Source organism: Populus trichocarpa, chromosome 6 (genome assembly GCF_000002775.5).
Source record: "Populus trichocarpa isolate Nisqually-1 chromosome 6, P.trichocarpa_v4.1, whole genome shotgun sequence".
Taxonomy (NCBI): Eukaryota; Viridiplantae; Streptophyta; class Magnoliopsida; order Malpighiales; family Salicaceae; genus Populus; species Populus trichocarpa.
This window is the reverse complement of record NC_037290.2, coordinates 22,460,606-22,482,727: the sequence shown is the minus strand read 5'-3', so window position 1 is coordinate 22,482,727 and position 22,122 is coordinate 22,460,606. Positions and strand designations below refer to the sequence as shown.

Genomic DNA, 22,122 nt, shown 5'->3' with positions numbered 1-22,122 from the left:
GCTGCCAAGACTATTCGAACGTCACCTTAGAAGCCATTATTCGGTCTTCTAATGTCCCTTCATGCGACGCTCAAATGGTGTGGGAATAGCCCACGCGTCTAATGTACGCGTTAACCATTTTTTTTATTAAATAATATTTATATTTGTAAAAGTATTATATTGTCTTTTGTCAATCTGATTATAATAAAAAAAATCATGATGAAAATAAAAAAACCCTAGACATCAGTTAAAAAATTATTTTTAAAGATAATTTAATTGTTTTATTGCGCTTGAAAAATTAAAAATACAAAAAACCTCTAGACACCAATTAAAAAAAAATTAAAAGCAATCTAATTATTTCACTGTACATTAGATATATGAAAAGGTATATTTATTTTTAATCCATATGATAATGATAAATAAATTATTGTGAAAAACATATCATTTTAATAGTTAGTTATTTATTTTTATTTTTATTTTTAAATGATAAAATGATTGCTACGATAAAAAAAAAACTGACGAATATTATATTCTCTGCGTGTGTGTATATATATATATATATATATATATATATATATTAAATTATGCCAGAATAATAATATTAGTTTTATTAGCATTTGCTTACTTATTGATGTGATGCTTAAGACATCTGGAAATTTTAAATCAGATTAATGTGACCCTTCATCATCAAATTTCATGTCACTTCCCAATTTCCATCAATACACCAAATCTAAAACTTTTTAAGTTAAGCATATTTATGATTAACTTTAAGAGAATTACTGGTAGTAAGGCAGTGTGCTTTCTCTTTTTACTTTTTAAATTTGAATTTTAAAATTAGTACCTTTAAAATATTTTAACTTAGGATATATTTGTTTTAAAGTAGTTTTTGAAAAATTACTTTTCAGACTTTTCTGTATTTGTTTGTTATTAGAAAAGTTGGATAACGGAAAACATTTTCCAGTCAAAAAAAAATTTGGTTTGGTTTTCAGGAAAGTGTTCTCCCTTTTGGCTGTGTTTGTTTTCCGGAAAGTGGTTTCCGGGAAACCACTTTCCAAACTTTCTTGTGTTTGTTTGCCTTTAGAAAAGTTGGACAATGGAAAACACTTTCCAATCAAAGAAAAATTTGGCTTGGTTTTCAGGAAAGTGTTTTCCTGGAAAATTTAGGCGGAAAACACTTTCCGGAAGTTGTGAAAAAAATTAGAAATGTCATTATTTGTTGATTATATCAATTTGATCCTCAAACTTTTGATTGCTATATATAATTTGTTTTGAATATCTATTTTTCAATTTCATCTCTTAAATTTTAATTTTTATATTAATTTTGGTTCTTATTTTTATAATTGCTATTTGCTTTTTTCTTATCATTTTTTTATTAAAATTTTTTATCTATTAAATTTGGTTCTCATTCTTTTGATTGTTACTTATTTTATTTGAAATAATTTATGAAATATTAATTATTATTAATTTAATTTCTTCATCTTTTATTTTATTTAATTTTTTAGATTTGATCTCTATTATTTTGATTATTATTTATTTTATTTGAGATAATTTATGAAATTATATTTTTTTTCAATTTCATTCTCATTCAACTTTTTAATTTGTAAGATTTGTTCCTCATTATTTTAATAAACTTGAGAAAAATAAAACATTAATAAGTTATTTTCCAGCTCATTTTCCATGACATAATCAAACACTGGAAAGTGTTTTCCAACTTATTTTTCATTACACTACCAAATATCAAAAAATACTTTCCCGGAATTCACTTTCCAAAAGGATACTTTCCAGCAAACAAACGGGACCTTAGTTTCAATTACTTTACAATACTTTTTATTATTAAATAAAAAACAATAATATAACATTTTTATGGTCTAGGTTACCTCTCAATTAATTTTGATATATTTAATAATATAATTAGTTTATTATAGATAACAATTACATAAATGTGGATTGCGTGTTTAGAAATTCAGTTGAAATCGTGTTTTCTAAATATTTAATTTTTTATATATTTTTTTGATTGTTTTGATATGTTGGTGTCAAAATAAGTTTTTTAAAATAAAATTTATTATTTTAATATATTTTTAAATAAAAAAATACTTTTAAAAACAACTATTATACCATTCTCATACACCTATTAAACTAGTCTACCTATATACTTATACTTTTCATGTTTCCCACGAATAGGAACACGTGCAAGTGCTACGAAGCATGTTAAATATGGAAATGACGAAGGTGAGAGGAGAACCAGGACCGAACCCAAGCCTTTTACACCGTTATTGTTGAACAAGGCACATGGGAAAGTTTGACACGTAATGATGACCGTTGAAGCAGAAAGAAGTCCAAGGAGGACTAATCGCACTTGAACAAGTAATTCTATGATCTCTTCTTGATTTTGTCTGATAAACTCACCATGTTTCTTAATCCATGTTAGATTTCGTTCAATCTACATTGTTAATCTCCAGAAAAGGCTTCCACAGCACTGGCTAATAAAAACCCTTGATCCGATTTCTATCTAGATCAAGGATGGCTAGTTTACTCGTACAAACAAAACTCAAGAACGAGCTCAGGCACATAAAATAACTTGGAAGTGTCTTTTTCTCTGATAGCATTTCACACATGGCAATTTCTGAAAACTAAGACCATGGTTTCCAGGAGATGGGCAAGAGTAAATATGCAATGGCTTGTATTGGGATAGAAAGAATATAAGGTTACTTCATATGTTCAATTTAATCCCCTCTGAAACAAAACAGAACATGCAAGGGAACATATCCTCTGGATAGGTTTCTCTACAGAAAATTAAGCAGACAATACAATCATGGGGGGAAAAATCTTCTTTCTTCGACCGTACCTAGAAAAGAAATGGTGCCAAAACTTTTAGCCTGTGAGAGTATGATTCCAGCAATAAACGGATGAGGTGTTTCTTCCAACTCTAATATTCATAACCTGATCAAGTTCTTCAAACTATGAACATTCTTTTTAAAGCATATGCTTCTTCTTGTCACAATAAACCAGCTTCAAAGAGATTCCTGCGTCTTAAAGTCTCGTCTACAAGCTTGAAGGTTTTCTTGACAAGCTTCTGATCAAGTGCAGTGGTTCTATATATTTTAAAAACTCGGTCAACACGATCAGGGGTTGTGCTTTGGAAATACAGCTCCTCGAACTTCTTCTTTACAAACCTGATGAATAATAATATCATTAATGATGACAATCAAATCTTTGAAACCATTCAATAGCATCAGTAACGAAGGTCAAAGGTTAGCTCGTTTTGGAAACTGAGAACAAACATTTTGCAAAATGCACACATATATTTGACAAATATACATGCATTGGCTTGCATCAATTCTTTAAGACCATGAGGTGAAACTTCCAAATCAAGCTTTCAGCAAAGCACAGACCGACTGGCCAAAACTTTGACACCTTTTGCCTATTTGGTGCAATAATATTTCTCACTCACTAATACAAAGGAAATGAACCAGCAAGAAATAAATGCTCACTCATATGCATGCTCAATCTCTTGTTTTCCTGTCGAAATTGGCTGGTAGTCCTTGAACCACTCGCATGCATTCAATGGTGCCTGTAACAATGCACAACATCAAAGGCCAACACCGATGCTATTTTTCTATACTAAATAAGAATGCACAGTTCTGCAGCTCTTACTTTTAGAACTTTCTTTTCAAATATATCAAACTTGTTTAGAAACAGCATGAAGGATGTTTTCTGCACACAAAAAGCCAGATGAAAAATGTAATGATTCCCAGATGTCTATAGTCAGAGCTTATAACAACAGACCACGGGGACAGGGTAAAGTGGCATAAAAGAAAACCTCAAAGCATGGTTGCTTCAGGACCCACTCAAACAGCTCCTTTGTCTCAATCATTCGATTCTTGTTTTCATCCTCGAACAGTGTTTGATCATACCTGAAAACATAAACAGTCAAACACGCCCTTTTCAGCTTAAAATATGTTCTAATGTTAGAATTGCCACTTCACATGCTAACAGAAGACTATGGTTGAGGTGAGCTCACTCAAACTCAATGCTGCTTCCCTGAGCAAGTGTTGCAGACAGCAAGTTAATGAACCATGGAAATGGAACAGCATTTACAGACACTTAGTTGACAGTTACAACAAAATGTTCTACCCTTAACAAGATTTCCATTTTCAAATAAAACATTGAAGCCATTCTGAGATGTCCTTACAGAAAATATAGGTCAGATCCCCTCAGAAAAGTTCATTTGCTTTTGGAAATTTGGCATGTGAAATGTACTGCAATGGCTACTGCCGTGAATAATAAATAAATCAAGAAAACAATGCTACAATAAGCATAATCCAGAGATGGCCAAGTATCTCTAACTAAAAGGAAAACTTACAAATCTCAAATATTAATGTTCAACATCCAAAACCCAACAAATTTGTGATGTTATAACAGTTGAAAGAAAATAGGACATCTTACTCGCTAATTGCAGCGCAAAAAATTACTGCTGTAACACCTTCAAATAGATGAATCCATTTCCGCCTCTCATTTCTCTGCCCACCAACATCAAAAAGTCTATATACTTCCCCACTTTTCTTGTTTTCTCCAACAGGACTGCCAAATCATAGCCAACATTAGCTTTTGAGTACCAAAACTAATAACTGAGGAAGCACTGGAAAGCATATTTTGCAATCAGGTGCAGTTGACCTTTAAGTGAAATTGATACAAGTCAAGAACATTGCACCTTGTAATACCACGTTAAAAGGTTATAGCAGTTTTGGGAAAAAACACATTGAGATCAATGCTAAATCAGGTACCAGTGAATTAGTATGTTCACCTGAATTGGATCTCTACAACACCTGTTGTACGGACTCTTGCATAAAGAACATCCTCCTGAAATACCGTATACACTGAGAAGCTGTTGGAAAGAACCCTAAAATATCGTAATTATGTTATGTGGGTGGGTGCATGCATAAAGTTACCTAGTTCGCTAGCCATCTACAGAGGCTGAAGTAATGCCAAAAATCCAAAGTTTATGCGGAACCGTTTTTTATGCAAAATGTCTTTGTTAATAGCATCATGGCAACAAGTGCATCAGAATGTCCCAAATAAAACCACTGCACTGGACTGAGCATATCAAAATTTTAAACTGGATGCATGCCACGCACAGAAGTGGAGCTCACTGAAGTTTTTAAATAAAGGTTTTTATATAGAGCAAGGAAATGCAGTGCCATTGAGTCTAGTCTTTATGAATCTATATGTCAGACTAAGCCATCGTGGCACGCTTATACCATGCTGTTCACAGTGACATTATTTTCTATATGCATTTTGTAGAAGTTGATAATTGAAAAAGTGTTCTGATATTCTAATTCTGCAAACAGGACGTGCATAACATCCAGATAATATGGAAAGGATAGGGAAACAACATAAATTTCAGATACCTTAGTTGGAATATAGTTTGAGTCAGATAATCTTTGCAAATTATCCATGAAATAAGGGGTACAATCTGGAACTTGGAGCTTATGACCACAGGCATATGTTTCCTACAGGTATACATTACATTAGTAACTGCAGTGCATCATTCAGACACCATAAATGAAAACCTAAGTCTAAATGATATAATAGGAAAAATAGACGACAAACTTTGTATCAATAATACAGATTCCCGGGAAGTAGCATATGTATCTTTGATGAACTGGCTACCTGAACTGCAGCATCTCTCCATAGAGTTTCAATCTCCTGGGCTAGTTCTTTGGTGAGACGCGGATGATCCAACCTGCCTCCAATTTCCGACAATTTCTTCCCAATATCCTGATGTATGATGAAATGAATGGATTGTAAAATCAGATCCCTTGAGGAAAAGATCAAGCAAAATGTATAGGAAAAGGAATCGATCATATTAACCTATACATGTTAGACAGTTGCTCACTACCAGATTCCTAGAATTTGTTTTTTCAAGATTGATAACCTTACTTTAAGCAGAGTAATAGACAATGAAGTGATGAATTCAAACCTTGTTTTCATTGGATATAACATACTTCAAGGAATCTGTTTCATTTTGAGCCAATTCTTTTGATCCATCATGCAAAATCTGTAGAAACACATAGAATGAACTTATAGAATAAAATTTAACACTTCTGCATTCAAAATTTTCACCATCAATGCCTGACTCTTCATATTTTCTACATTATGCAACAAGGGAAAATAACCAACACACCATTTCAAGTTTTGCATACTTTTATTGTCTGGTAGACGTTGGCATGGATGACTGGAATATAGCTCTTGAGCTCTGCCTCGTCAAAACCACTTTGAAACAAAAGTTTTATCTGCATCCAGAACATGCATAAGATGAAGATATAGAAAACAGTAATGCTGGCAAACACAAGTTCACATTTGAAACAACAAATGTTTCATCACACCTGCTTGAAAATCGTTGACTTCCCAGAGTCTCCAGCACCTTGATCATGAGATATTGATCACGTCATTTTTAAAACCCAAAGACAGAAAAAGAATCGAAGCATTTGAAAATAAATAAAACAAAGAAAAGACAAGTATCGAGCAGCCTAAGTCGAAATGGGTAGAACCAAAGTTATGCAACGAAAATTGCTAAACTCAAATTGAAGGCTTACACCCAAAACAATGATATTCTCAACCAGTCACTGTGCATAGGGAAGTAAAGACCATGTATCTATGATTCCTTCCAAGGGGTGCATAGGGAAGTAAAGACCATGTATCTATGAGTCCTTCCAAGGGGGGTGGGGCCAAAGCAAGAGTCACTATGAATGGAGGAAAAAAATAAAAGAAGTGTGCAACAAGATGCAGAGGGTAATTACATTTAGACAATAGTCACGCATTATACAGCCACTTTTTATTATCTCTACTTGTTGTCAAAGGGTATAGTACAGAAAGCAACAAATAACTTTCCCCAACACGATTAAGAACTTAATAGTTCAGTCCTTGGTTAATATCATAAGCTTTCAAATTAATAAAACAAATTGATTCATAATTTCTCTTATGCTAAATGAGAGAGGCTGCCTCTTCATGGAAGTAATTCACAGTACCTATGGTGCTTGTGCTATCCAGACCTTAAACGCAAGTCCACAACCATGATAAACTTTGAATACTATGGATACACTTTTACATGTCAAACAATTAACATAGCATGAAACAATCTTGAATGCCAAATAATTAATGCAATGAGAAACAAGCTTGATTTGCTTATACCAAGAAGCAGAAGTTTTTGAATATGCTTTTCAGCTTTGGTTTCTTGTTCAATTCGCCTTTCGATTTCTGCAGCCTGGAAATGCCAAGATAAAAATTGCAAACTTGAGATAACACAGAACGTGGGATAATTATCATCATAAACTAGATTACACAGAATCGCCAAAACCATACTCATAGAAGGGCACGAATCATGCATTTCATCTACTGTAACTCACTTGTGCATTCTCTTCAGCATCTGCTTCATTACATCGCCGCTGTTTACTGCAGAGTGAGCCCATATTTTGTGTTATAATAGACAGCATAGAAGGTGCATTTATCAGGCTTCACCAGGGTTCAAGCAGCTGTCGACACCCTTCTATAAAGATTACTCATAATGCGGTCAATTTGACCTGATCACAGTGCTACAGCCCTGCAGAGGCCATTAAAAATTAGATACTTCTTCCTTGTAAAAATGCTTAAGCTCAATCACCAGTCCAACTCAACTAAATTCACATAATGATACGAGTGGTTAGGAATCAAGATACCATAATAAATTATATTCCTTTAAGGTTTTTATACTTCATCATTTTTAGCTAACCAGAAGCAAGCTTCATTTGAATTCTAAGCCTTACAGTACTAAAACAAAAATTTGGCTCCTAAGATTTATTTGATCAAACTCACACATTAAGGAGTTGTACAACATAACCATGTACCCAGAACTACATATCATTTCTCGTGACTCCAAGTTAAAAAAAAACACTAGGAAACACCATCAGAGACAATAAATACACACATACATTAATGCCAAGAACTCATCTTCCATTTATACATACAATTAATACCCAGTAAAAGTTTACACAGGTTTTGGCATTTACCACTTCACGGCTGCACATAGCATCAACACACCCTTCAGCCACTTATCACCCACTTCCCGTTTCATAATAACTATCGATGTCTTTAGCAAATCAGTTATGGAGTTTTTCACTATTAAAAAACAACTTCCCTCATGAAAAACTTTTCATTTCTAAGGGAACAGATTGAGAATTATAAGCACGTAATTACATAAAGGTCATGAGAAACAGCCCATCAACGTTCTAAATAAAACCCAGAAGAGAAATACCAAAAAAAGAAAACAATTCTTGATCCGCGACTGTTAGAGCAATACAAAACAAAGATCCCACAAAAAAATTGAACCCGGGAAAGCAAAGATCTAGAAAGACAAAAACTTTAGCAAATGCAAAGAAGAAACAAGCTTAAAGAAACTTACTTGGAAGTAAAGAGAAGTTGGTAGCTATAGATTTGGTTGATTTGCTTAGTTCTTGTTGAAAGAAGATATGTTATTATAAGCTACAGGAGTAAAGTTTATGCAAACAAATACAGAAATAAACAAATGGGGTGTATTAATATTAAAATTATATAAAAAAGGCTAGGTAAAGGGAAATAGCCAGAGCTAAATCTGCAAGAGAAGTAGAGGAGAAAGAGCGCCGAAAGCTGCAAACAAAAAGGCAAAGCCACCCAATTTGCTTTGTCTGCTGTTCTTCTTCGACGACTACTACTATTGTGTTCCTTTGCTTGCTTTCATTGCAGTCAAAGTCAAAGAAATAAGATGTACACTTGTATCTACAGCTAGGAATGGACGAAAGAGGGAGTATTTATATTAGTTTAGGAGAGGATTACAGTGTGTCCACCCCCAGTACATTCATGGACATGAGGGCGTCTTTGTCTTGGAAAAATAAAACACAAACAAGTTCCGTAACTATTTATTTAAATAATAAGGCAGTGATTTGGACTGTACTGAGACTGAACTGGTCCGGTCCGGTCCGGTCCTCTCCTTCTTTGCCTCTCTGTTTCTGTTTGTGTCTGTCCGTGTGGTAATCTAAAACAAGGGGTCGGGCATCTATTCTTGCCACGCGTGTGACCAATGGAGATGACATGTTAATGGGACATGTTCGCTGCTCTGTGTGTTTTTGTGGCTGTCCATTTTTACAAGGCTTCTCACTAGGTTCGTTCATGGCCACTTGTGTCTCCTCTATCTTAAATTGATCTTGAATTCTTGTCATCCACTGAGAAACAATAGGATTTTGCAGTGCCATACCAATCTTTAAATACCATCATGTTAAAAAGATCTGATATTTATGACCATCTTTTTTTAATACCCTTTAATCTTGTTTCTAAAAACACAGAAATCTTTAAATATTTTTTTAATTCCTAAAAAAACTAAAACCAAACTTTTTTTTTTTAAGATTTAGATTTTATTTTTAAAATCAAAAGCTAGTTCTATACAAAAAGTTTTAATTCTATATAAAACAAAATTATTTTTTTTATTCATTATGTTAGAGAATAGTATAGATCATATATTAAAACCTCATCTAACCGTTTAAGTCATTGGATTGAGATGATTCGTTGATTATATGATTTATATTATTCTCTAGTGCATCCCCTTAAGTAAAAGTTATTTGATCTTGAAATTTGCACAAGTTTACACTCCTTGTGTTTAATTTTTATCAAATAAATAGAGATTGTAAGATTCGAACTCGTGACCGCTTGATCATCAAAACTTTAATATTACATCAAAAAATCATCTCAATCCAATAACATTACGAGACAATAACTAGCCACGGTTCTTTGGAGAAATTGAAATGGAGCATTTTCAAATGGACATGAAAATAAAATACAAGAAGAAAATATGAAAGGGAGAATGAAAGCCACAATACTGAATCACCATGTGAAAAGGACGAGCCATCGAATTGCAAAGACATCCAATCTAATGGGACTTCTCGTGTACTTGTGTGTTATTATATTAATATGATATGTTTAAAATAAATAATTATTCCCAATACTGATATTTAAATCTTAAATTTAGAAAATTAAACAAGAAAGTGAAGCTTATTGGCCGCTGGACAATCTCTTAAGGTTAATACACAGAATTCGTTTCGTGTCTCTCACTTTCAAAATTAAATCGAAGTCACCAACTCTCGAGTTGTACGCAGTAACCCAACAAATATTTTCCCATCTACCCAAGCAGAGTCCAAGCTGATTATTGCCCTTTTATAAGGAATGATTCACTAAGAATTCCATTTGATGTTGACACTTAGTTTTGATTATATTTGGACCGTGCTTGAATCGAAATCACACCACACGAGTTTACATTTATTTTTAAAAAATCAAAGTTTAAACGGTACAAACAAATTTCAAATAAATAGAACAACCATCCATTCAAATTATAATTATTTTCAAAGAACCATCTCAATCTAATAACTTAAGCTGTTAGATGAGGTCTCATGATATGATTTATATTATTCTCTAACACACCAAGTGATTACCTTGTGTTTAATTTTTATCAAATAAATGAGGATGGTGAGATTCGAACTCGTGACCATTTGGTCATCAAGACTCTGATACCATGTCAAGGAACCATCTTAACCCAATAGCTTAAGCTGTTAGATAAGGTATTAAGATATGATTTATATTATTCTCTAACAATTATAACCGGATTAAATTTATTTTAATAAGATAATAATAAGCCAATATGTATTTTTTTTTTAAAATAATCACGACAATTCAAAAAAAAAACTTCAAAAATATGAAACTTGATAGATAATGAAAAAAAAAAACTAGCATGGGTCAACCCGACAGAGTGACAAACATGTAATTTGGATAAAAATAAATTTGTCCTTAAACTATCATGATTTGACAAATATAGTTAATTTTATCATTATTGCTAACCAAAAATTATTTTAACAAAAATTACATATCTGTATTTTTAACTGAAATATTCCTATAAAAGCTAAAAAAAATTCAATCCACTTTCATAAATAATTTTAAGATTTTTTGAAGTTAAAAGGTATTTTTTTATTTCATTAACAATAAAAGATTTAATAAAACATGAAAATAGAAATTAAGCTAGAATTATCTCAAATCGTTTTGAAAATCCTAAGGAGGTTATATGAATTTACATAGGTAATTTTTACTGTAATTCTCAAAATTTTTGCATATATAATTTCCAAAATTAACCTATTTTAAACTTAATTAGGTGTCATGCATTTTACCATATAAGAAATTTGAAAATCATACTAAGACATAGAAGATAAATTAATATGATTTTTTAGGACCCCAGCAAAATTTGGAACTGTTCCAAATTATTTTCAAAATTTTTTAAGAAAATAAGTAAAAAAGTTAACGAAAAATGCTTCTTGAACTCAAAAAAGTTTTTAAATTATTTTTGAAAGTATATTGTATTCTTATTAGCATATGTGAAAACTTTTAGCTCAAAGTACCAAAAAGATAAATTTTTTTTTCCAATAATAACAATCAAATCAAATAAAAAAAATATTATTTATCCAAAATATAATAGTTAAAAAACAAGATTGATCAAATTAATAGTACAAATCTTAGTTGGTCACGACACCAATAATTCAAGGGTAAAATATCCCTTCAAACCAATAAAAAATAACTTATTCTTCAACTATGCTCAAGAGTATGGTTTTCAGACCCGGCCCAGTCTAAGGCCCGGATTTTGGGTTTTGATCCGGTCACCGGGTCGTCCGGATCAATTTTTTTAAATCAAAACGACGTCGTTTTAGTAAAAAAAAAAACAAGAGTCAACGGGTTGCAACCAGGTTTTTAACCGGGCCACACCAGGTTTTTCCTTCTCCTATTTTCTCTTCAACCCTGCCCGGTTCCAGCCACGGGTTGGTCGGGTACCGGGTCGACCCGTCGGGCCGGGTTTCAAAACTATGCTCTAGAGTTACCTTTCCCTTAAAAAATAAATAAATAAAAGAAAAGAAAAGTAATCAAGGGCCATTGATTTTCAGGAATTGGAAGAGAAAAGGAACCGAAGGCACAAAAATATCAAAGGGAAAATGGAGTTTGACAAAAAAATCACAATATTGGAGTGCTTTTCTTTCATTTGTTTTCAGGAAAGGCGTGTAGACTGGGACTTTGACCTCTTTACAAGAGGCCCCATTCGATGCGACATTCCATTAAGACCATTCAAACCTTGCTTTCTCTCCCATCCTTAAAAACAAGAGGGCCATTTTTCTTGTGTCTACATTGCCATTTTTGGGATAAAAGTGGATGGTGGGGTCCCACCGGCAGTCCAAAATGCATTTGGGTTTTCAGCAAGATACTGAAAAAATCTTATGCATGCAATAGTATTTAAAAGTATAATAATAATTATTTTTTAAGATATATTAAAATAATATTGTTTTATTTTTTAAAATTAATTTTAATATTTAATTGTGATTAAAAAGAAGATAAAAAGATTCAGGATTGTCGTAAAGAAAGGAAAATATAAAATATGGTAGAATCAGTGGAAAAAAGAAAATATCTTATAAATTTAAAGCAAGATTTTCATTAAAGAAGAAAAATAATAAAAGAATTTCCCATTAATTCTTAGTTTCTTTCCTAATAAAACTTAAATAAAAAAAAAAAAGAGAAGAGGGGAATATTCACCTATTTTAGCAAAATATACCCCGTACAAGAAAATTAAAAATAAATAAATATAAAAACCATAACTGCTCTCGTCTTCTCATCTCTCACAAAAACAACTCACGGGCTCCACCTTCACACAAAAAACTTAACCACCCATCTCTTCATCTCTTTCACTTCCTTTTATTTTTTGAAAACCTTGTCACCACCAACCTCCATCTGCGGCCAATGTCATCTACTCTCTTTCTCTCTTTTCCCTTCCGATCTCATTTATCCTAATAAAGTCATAGTATGTAAATTGTAGCACCTGTTAATGTGTGGCCCTCTCTCCGCCTAAAACAACCTCGGCGCCGGCCATTATTAGCGTCCATATTGTCATCTAAATTGTGACCTCACAACAGCATATCAACCCTTATCTCGCTCCCACACAGCCACCAACACCACCAAACAAGGTAAAATTGTGATAGTAACTATCTAGATGGTGATCCAGTGGTAAGAGTTTGAGACCAAGAGATTTGCTCCCTTTGTGGTCTCAGGTTCGAGTCATGTGGTTGCTCTGGCCACTGGAGGCTTACATGGTCGTTACTTTCAGGGCCCGTGGGATTAGTCGAGGTGCGCGCAAGTTGACCCGAACACCCACGTTAAACTAAAAAAATAAAAATTGTGATAGTAATAGACACTTAACCATAACAAATAACAGTCTTTGGCAACCCAAAACATCCACGCCATTATTATAAACTTTCCCTCTAGATCTGCCTAAACTCATATGCAAAACAATCTAGCAGTAGTCATCGTAGCTTTCCACCTAAAAATCCAGTTGTTTGCTGTTGATTTTACAAGTTTTAGTGTCAGAGTGTGGGACACACGTGCCACGGAGCATAGCACCTCCAAACTTGTCAGCCCAGCATGCGCATGATCACTACCATGCGCCACTAGCCAGCTTCCTTGATTTTTCGACCAATTCTCGCAGCTTCTGAAGGTCTATCTTGAACACGAGATGAATTTTTACGTGTTTTGAATGATTTTGGTGTATGGTTAATTATTATGAGCTTTGATTTCTATGGATTATGAATTGTGATATTTAACTATTGAGTTTTTTTCCCGCTCCGCATGCATAACAATTGTTGATATATATATATATATATATATATATATATATTGTTGTTTATAAAGTGAACCATCTAGAAGTTTTTCGAGGATATTGACATATGGATAAAAATATCTAGCATGTGATTTGAAAAATCTTAGCATGTTAGTACCATACATCTATTTATCATTAAAAAATAAACACAAAACAATTTAATTTAAATCAAATGCTTTAAGATTTTTTCTAATTTTTTCTTTAGCATAATAAACACATTACTTAGAACCTCTAAAAATAATTAGTTAAAATTTTTAATTATCATAAAACTAGATGATGATTTTTTTTTAATTTTATCTTTTTACATTATAGCTCACTGAGACGTCCCTTACAATATAGTTTTTGGTTTTAATTTGTAATCTAGCATAGCAAATTAATTCCTCAATAATAGTTTCATTCGAAACCTAGATGCAAGAGGTAGCCTATCGTGTATGATAATACTATTTTAAGCCCTTTTCTCCATCAAGAATAAGCTACACCTTTTAATTTATATAAGATTAATTTCATAATCCTATTCTTTGAGATATTTAGTTATTCTTTAAGCTTATCACATTCAGCAACCCATTCAAGGAATTTATCTATGCCCAAATATTTATGGAAAATAAAGATATCAACTCTCAAACAGACTTCATTTATCTAATGATACCATCTCTTGCAAAACTCTTGCAATCTCTTGTTCATATCAAATTCCTCTGAATAGATACCATAATTGGCAAAACTCTTGCAATCTCTATTAACCTTGTTCATATCAAATTCCTCTGAATAGATGAGTTGTATATATGGGATTGTAGGAACAAGTTTGGGATTTGGTTTGCCTCAATGTAATTCTCTAGCCACGTCCTTTTTCTCATCATGATCCTTGTTTGTGCCTTCCATTTATCCTTTTAATTCCATCCCAATCTAATGAGCAAATAAAAAGTCATGTTCATTTTTATTAGAAAGCTCCTTCGACGCATCTAGACTTTTTTTATGTTGAAATTATCAATACACATCATGCGCCAGATCCCCTACAAAACACAAGACATAAGAAAAAAGTCGATCTAAATTATATTGGAATAGATAATTAGTCCAAGAGGACAAAAATAAAATACACTATTTTAAAGAAGTTTTATGGTGTACAGAGAATAATTAGTGATACAAATAGGAGAGAGAAATCATCAGTGAAGATATTCTTATCACTTTTGGTGGGTCAAATATTTCATTTTCTCTCTCATATTTGTGTTTGTCTTTTTCTTTAAGATGGGTCCTTGAAGTAACTAATAGGATGTCACTAATTACTCTCTGAACAACATAAGATTTTCCTTTATTTTATTATTTTTTGGTGAGTTTCAAAGTTGTTTCATATTTATGACATCATGCCCTGAACAACACAAGTTATTGTTGTCATAAGCTTGTATTTATATACACACATACTTTTTATATGAGAATTTTAACCATGATTAGTTTTTTGATAATTAAAGAATAACTAGTGATATTTTATTAGTTACTCTACTATATCCACTTTAAAGAAAGAGATAAATACAAAGACAAGAAAGAAAACCTACAAGTGAAAATATATTTATTATGTTTTGTAGGTCGTCATTTGATCTTGTCTTTCCTATATATGTTTTTTTTAAGTGAGCTTTTTTTTTAAAATGATCTAGTAAAATAATTAATAAGATTTACTATTTACTCCCGATGAACCATAAGATTTTCTCACAAAATAAAAAGTGAATATCATTGAAAGGTGTGATTTTCATATTTATTAAGGGCTAAAAATTGTGTTGGCATATGAGAACGAGGGTATCTTAGCCTTTCCCTCTAAAATATGAAATTCAAAATCAACCTCTTTAAATTTTGTTGGGCTTGTCTTGAGTTTTTCCTGTTAAAATGAGTAAATAAATGAGCTTAACTTACATTTTTATACCCTTTTTTAGTTATTGAAAAGAATTGAATATAATAAAAAATAAAGAGATAGATAGGAATTTATTTTTGACAACCGATATGTAGGTTTAGCCTATTCATGAGATTTTATGCAACATTTTCACCCTCCAAATCATACATAGGTATGTCTACAATCTTTTGCCTAAGCTTTCCCGCGAGCTTTGAAATGAACTTCCTAATGAATGCATCTAATTTATGAGTTCAAATCAATTGAACTTAGCTAAGGTCAAACCTAGACGATAATCTTAAGAAACAAACTCGAATTGAACTCTTAAAAAAGTCAAGTTTCCAACAGTTCACGAACAAATGAATCCATTCGCAACCCTACAACACAACATCCAAAGTTGCCATGGTGTTGAAGAAGCCAATAGAGAGGGTAAATTGTGAGTTTAAACCTCGTTGCAAGAAGTCTATATTCTTTTTAAAGTCAAACGCCATTGAAATATTGTTAGGAATGTGTTTAGGATAGCGATTTGTGGCCGTAAAAGCAATTACAAGAGTGATGGTACGAGGATTATCGGTGATATTTCGCCTCATCGCAATTCAAGCTCCACGAATATTGCTCTCGCACTTTGCAGTCGACCATAATATCCAACAGAACCTAAATCCAAATTTGGAAAACTAAGTTAGGTTCATGTGAATTGTTTCACTGCATCCAATGTAAAATAAAACCATTGAAGATCTTAACCTGTAAACTCCTCCACCGTCATCAAAATCCTGAAGCCACAAAAGATTTTAGGGAGGCTATGGGCGAGGAGAAGGGTAAAAATTAAAAGGGCAAGCATGCCTTCATTGAGAAGAATTGTGCACATAATCAGTAAATCTTCAGTCCTCTAGCATAATACCCAGCAGAAATTCAATTACATGCTTATTTAGAGCTTGGAAAGGGTACATAATTAGTCAAGGAGAGGCACTTAAGAAATTTTTGATGATTTTGTTGAATTCTGCTGCATTTTCAATTTGGGGTACATGGGATGTGTCCTTTACTATTTCCAACTTCACGTTCTTCCCAATTAGCCTGCAAGCAGAAATTCCATACAAAATCACAAAAATATCACTTCATCATATGTAAAGAGTTCACTTAGAATAATCTTATCATTTATTAAAGCTTCAAATTAACACAAAAACAATTAATGTGTTAAAGATAAGTTTGGTACGTAGAACTTAAAAAAAAAATGGATCGAAATAAAAGAAAATAAACAATAAATAATAAAGAGAACGTACCCCTGTAAATCCTTAGCCATCTCCAGAGGAAATATTTGGTCTTTATCTCCCCATACTAACAAGACATCCTTCATAGCAATTCAGAGGAAGACAGGAATTAGCAATTGAGTCAAAGTTTGGTATAATTCGGCTTGTGGCAATCATGTTGCTGTATGAGCAGAGGATCAAAGGTTACCTACCTGTTGAAGTGGGGAGATATTTACTGCATCATCCTGTCCAATGGTCAATCCGCTCAGAAGTTCCATTTTCTTATTCCTGTTTTCTGCGAACAATTTCTGCGTACATAATAAACCATTTGTCATTTGAAGCTAATTGATCATATCAACGGTGCTGAAGCTCTTCGAAAATTAAGAAATTTTCCTCGTTTATAGACACTATTACATAAAACCTCGAACAATCTAGTGGTACTCAGAGGAATCAAAAAACAACCTAGGGTGTCTATATGAACCAGCTGCAAAATGAATGATAAATTACCTTTAATGAAACAATTTCTATTGCTATTAATTTTACTCTTTTTTTTTTTGTTCCATGGACCAAGAGAAACATATTGATATGTAATGAGCTAACTTTTTTTTAAAGATTTTTATAAATAAAGATCTTTTTAAATTAAATAGGTTTGATAAGCATGTCACACCCAATATACTTGGATTTGACAGTTCGTCGAGTTCAAGGTAATGTTGTTCTGTCAAACATACCAGGTCTAAAGAACTTAGATATTATCAAATTCTAAAGCTTTATGTTTGATCCTAAACAATATTCTACAATATAAGTGTTAAAGACATAATAAACCGCCATGTTTTTCTATCTAGAATAATTATTAATATTAAAGTAATGACTTCTCTATATTTATTATCTCATTAATAATATGTATGAGATATTTACCTCCTATTAATATCACTAAAAGTAGATGACTTTCCCGCATTTTCTTTTTATAAAAAACGATAAAATTCAGAGGATATAAATACCTTCTAAACCATCCTAGTAAAATGTTCAAAAAAATTTATTTATCAAAATAAAAATATTTAAATTCTAGGATATTAACAAACTTAAAACTCAAGAAGAAATATCTTTATTTCTAAAATATTAATTTTTTTTAAGTTATTTAATTCTTATAGGATATTCCAATTAACAAATTATATATGCTCGGGATCTTTTATTTGTCCAATTGAATATACAGAGGAAAAGTCTACACCTAACACGACCACAAGTCCCCTTTACATTAAAGCATGGTCCCGCTGGCATTCATTTATCAGCGACCCATCCAACAACCTCATTTTGGTTTTCTTCGACGGTAAGTCTGGCACTAATCATTTTCTTGGTAGTTGGAAAATGCTGTTGATTTCAAGAGAACACTAAAAGCAAATCAATCTTAAAGAACTTGAGCAGTTTCTTGATCCTTCATTTGCTTAATATACTGTTCTACTTCTGAGACTTATACAGGGATTCATAGCTCATTTGTTTCAGGAAAGATCGTGAGAGGGGCACTCTGTTTTTTAATAGAGGAGGGTGGAATGGATAGTGATCTAGTTTTATTCATCAAAAAGAATTTTATTTAAATTTTTAAATGAATTTTTAAAATATAATTTATATTATTTTTTAACAAACTTTATTAAATTATAGTTTTTTGAACTTGAAACATATACAGACTCGTATTATTTAATATATAATTTATATTATATTTTAATATATCCCTTCAAATAAAAATCATTTAATTTTAAAACTTATATAAACTTATATCAACTCATACTTTATTTTGTTTATTAAATAAAATAAAAGTGATGAGATTCGAACCTGTTATTGTGTTTGTGTGGTCAATAATACTCTAATATTATATCAAAAAAATTATCTTTTTTAAAAATTTTAACTAGATTTTAAAACCTAATTTATATTATTATCTAACTAAAAAAAGAAATCGATAGTGATCTAGTATTTTTAATAGCCATCATCTAGCTCCTTTAGTGGATACTTATAAGGAATCCTTTACTGGATACTTTTCTGGAATTTACTTCCAGAAAAATATTATGTATTAAATGAGTAGATTCTAGAAATTTAAACAATCTTTTGCTCTTATTTTTTATCCCTTCAATTCCTAACAAGAAAAAGAAAATCCTTCCTCGACGAAATTGGTTGTTAACCTTATAAAATTGAGCTAGAAATAGAAATTAATTACCACATCAAGGAAGAAAAAAAAGGATAGAAATCAAGAAATTGCGTACGTTTATGAGGTCATTCAAGAAAAAATCAGGAATCATGAGGAGACTTCGCTTGGACACAGCAACACCTAGCAAAGCTCTCAAATCTGAAGGTTTTTGTGGCAACATAAGATCGTCAATTTTTTCCAATTTTGCCTTCTTCACAAGCTCTTCATTATTTTTCTTCTTCATGTTGACCCCAGAGCTTGCTACGACCACCTTCTCAACCCTCTCTGGAAACATCCTTGCGATGTGGTATGACACGAACCCACCATAGCTTGTGCCCACCAAAGAATACTTCTCCACACCTAACGTTTCAAGCAGCTTTGCCACCGACTCCGCCTGGAAGATCTCTGACCTTTCTGAGGATTTTGTTGTCGAGTTACCGAAAAATATCAAGTCAGGGACGTACAAATTGAAGTCGGGTGCGAAGAATTGAACCTGCAAAAGATTTCACCAAATACGATCAAAATTATGACTTTATACACATTATTTCCTTGAAATCTCAGCATCTATATATATATATATATATATATATATATATATATCGCTATTGTAGCATGTGAATTGGTCAAAGAATTGGCCTAAACGTGGAGTTGTTTGCATCAGGAATTGAACCTAGCTACAGCTATGAGCCTAAACCACACATCACCTTCAAGTCCTACAACCTAAATCACCAGGCCAACACAACAATTACGTTTTGAAGATTGATGGGTGTTTGTGATTTCTGAAAAGGGAAGTTCAAGATTGATTCTCCACATACATAAAAGAAAAGGGATGGGGGTTGATCCTCTAAAAAAGGAAGAAAAAAAGAAAAGCTAAAGCCAAACCTGCTGGCGCCATTGCCATAGAGAGACAGGACCGAAGCCATGAATAAAGACCAAATTTGGTTTGGGTTGACCAAGTTGAGTGGGAGCCCAGTAGTGGATGGTGGTCTCATCACCAACGTTGATGGATTTTTGTGAAAGGCCGGAAGAGGTGAAGCAATGACGAAGATAGAAGGAGTAAAGTGACGCCAAGCTGAGAAAGGATGGAGCCATGGAGGAGATGAGAGGAGAGTAATTAATTAGTTACAGAGGTTCCAATATATTTTCTATAAATAAACCATTGCAAGTGGAGATAGAGGATAAGTTTAGGAGGGATAGGAGAAAAAGACGCTGCTTCAAGTTTCTTAACAGTTGATGATCACAACAGGCCTGCAAGCATCCTTTATGTGACCTCGTGATTAGTTTTAGAGGCCATGGAGATATCCTTGTCAAATGCCAATGCTCTCTTTAGGTGACCTCTTTGTTAGCGCGCAAAAACAAAAAAAAAAACCCTACGTTATGATCAAAAATATTTTTTTAATGGATACACCGGTATAAATATAAAGATAAATATTTAAAATTTAATAGAAAATAAATACGATCTTGATATATAAATATAATTTGAATATACTTTCATTTTATAAAAGGAAAAAAAGAAAAAAAATCTCTAAAACTAGAATTTACAGGTAGTATGACTTTATAAGCGGATAGATAACTTTTTTTAAGGTAAATTTGGTTGTTTACCTAACAAAGAATTGAGGTGTCAATGCAAGTTTTTCTCTGGAACGTAAGGAAATCTAATTCTTTTGTTCCTTCCTTTCAGGGAACAAAAATTCTCTTGTTGCTTTAGTAGTGTCTGAAGAACGACCAATAAAAAACAGAAACTAAAGGTTGTTTGGTCAGTGCATAGACAGGTGTCTGAGTATCAGAATCGTGATTTTTCTCAGTAAAGGATTTTTAAAAAATAAAATTGTCGTGCTGTCAAGTGGCAATAATTTATGAAAAATATGGGTATGCATAAGGGGTGTAACGAGGATTTCTTTAGAATTTGTTGTGCTTTCAAGTGGCAATAATTTATGAAAAATATGGGTATGCAGAGGGGAAAATGTGTAACAAATACTATATATTGATCACTCACCTTTGGACGACTCCATCAATGTTCGAGAGTGTTGAAATTTGACGCAAACAGCAACTATTTTACACAACCCTATGATTCAATATGAATATTAATTCTGGCGAAGGGGTGTTTTAATTTCTTAACTAACGGCATTAGTGGCTGTCGAAAATACTGTAATTTTATATTTAAACTGAACTTGGATCTTGGACTCTCCTTGTAATTCTAGATTTGTGATTCCAGATATATAATGATGTAACTTTAATACAAGTATTATAAACTTGAGAAAATATTTTAAATTCAAAAGGATAACTTAATAATTTAAGATCAAAGAACTTATGGAGTGATTTTCAATTTGATCACAATTAACGTAATAGAAATCCTTAACAAGAGAGCATGGATTGATATATATTTTTTCTATATTTATGGGGTTTTTTAGTAATTAAAACTATAAGCTCACGATATTACAAGCCTATTAGTTATTGTCTATAAATTATCAACCTACAAGCTATATATCTTTCTATAGGATTACAAGTCTACTGATAGACAAGTTTTGAAAATCTTGCAAACTTGATTCAATTGCAGAGCAATTATTATTATTGATTTGTTAAATTGTTGTTGTTGTGTCTCATTCTTCTTCCTTAAACCTCTATATATATTTAGATCATAGACAACCGTTTATTAACCACTCATCTTTATTTTAAGGATGCATGCCTGAAACTGCTTAATTTCATTATCTTATGTGCTTACGGTAATCAATTATTCATACAAGTTTGTACCTTATCAAGTTCAATCCATAACGAGGTATGTATTTGTTTTCCTCTAGCCTAGACTTCATGACTTCCTTGATTAATTTTAGTGTACAACATATAGCCAATATTCCTGTCATGTTGGTTTGATATTAAACATAAAGAAACTCGAGATTAGTACCCTCATTTTTTGTCCAAGTTTAGTATGTTATTAATGAAATTAGGATTGAGCTCTTGCATATCTCATCATAAATCTCAGCACTAAACATAAAAGCAAGGTCCATAAGCCTCAACTAGTTATAAACCCCCCACCTCTCTTAGGCCCTAAAGCTCGAGTACAAATTCTTTTTTTTATTTTTATGTTCGACAACACTATGTGACCTAACACCTTATT

The 22,122-nt window shown here is 32.3% G+C and overlaps 2 protein-coding genes across 4 annotated transcripts; both read right to left on the bottom strand.

Annotated features, from left to right (window-relative positions):
• Positions 1–2,638: 2,638 nt before the first annotated feature.
• On the bottom strand, positions 2,639–8,985 carry LOC7491983 (guanine nucleotide-binding protein alpha-1 subunit). Of its 3 annotated transcripts, none has more exons than XM_002308481.4 (14): positions 8,417–8,977; positions 7,386–7,579; positions 7,171–7,243; positions 6,366–6,403; positions 6,183–6,272; positions 5,960–6,037; positions 5,650–5,757; positions 5,388–5,489; positions 4,784–4,839; positions 4,426–4,560; positions 3,800–3,893; positions 3,634–3,693; positions 3,471–3,550; positions 2,639–3,152 (listed from the first exon to the last, which is right to left on the bottom strand). In XM_002308481.4, the coding sequence occupies exons 2-14, from the start codon at positions 7,470–7,472 to the stop codon at positions 2,975–2,977; spliced, it is 1,179 nt and encodes a 392-aa protein (XP_002308517.2). In that variant the 5' UTR covers positions 7,473–7,579; positions 8,417–8,977; the 3' UTR covers positions 2,639–2,974. The 3 variants fall into 3 exon arrangements, with proteins under 3 accessions (XP_002308517.2, XP_024459836.1, XP_052310015.1); XM_024604068.2 differs by lacking the exon at positions 8,417–8,977 and adding an exon at positions 8,025–8,394; XM_052454055.1 differs by lacking the exon at positions 5,388–5,489 and having other exon boundaries at positions 8,417–8,985.
• A 7,421-nt stretch (positions 8,986–16,406) lies between these two features.
• LOC7492285 (uncharacterized) lies at positions 16,407–20,346 on the bottom strand. The gene is made up of 5 exons (XM_024602979.2): positions 19,890–20,346; positions 19,084–19,500; positions 17,047–17,142; positions 16,868–16,935; positions 16,407–16,661 (listed from the first exon to the last, which is right to left on the bottom strand). Exons 1-5 carry the CDS (start codon positions 20,097–20,099, stop codon positions 16,544–16,546), a joined length of 909 nt encoding a protein of 302 aa, XP_024458747.1. The 5' UTR covers positions 20,100–20,346; the 3' UTR covers positions 16,407–16,543.
• Positions 20,347–22,122: the final 1,776 nt, after the last annotated feature.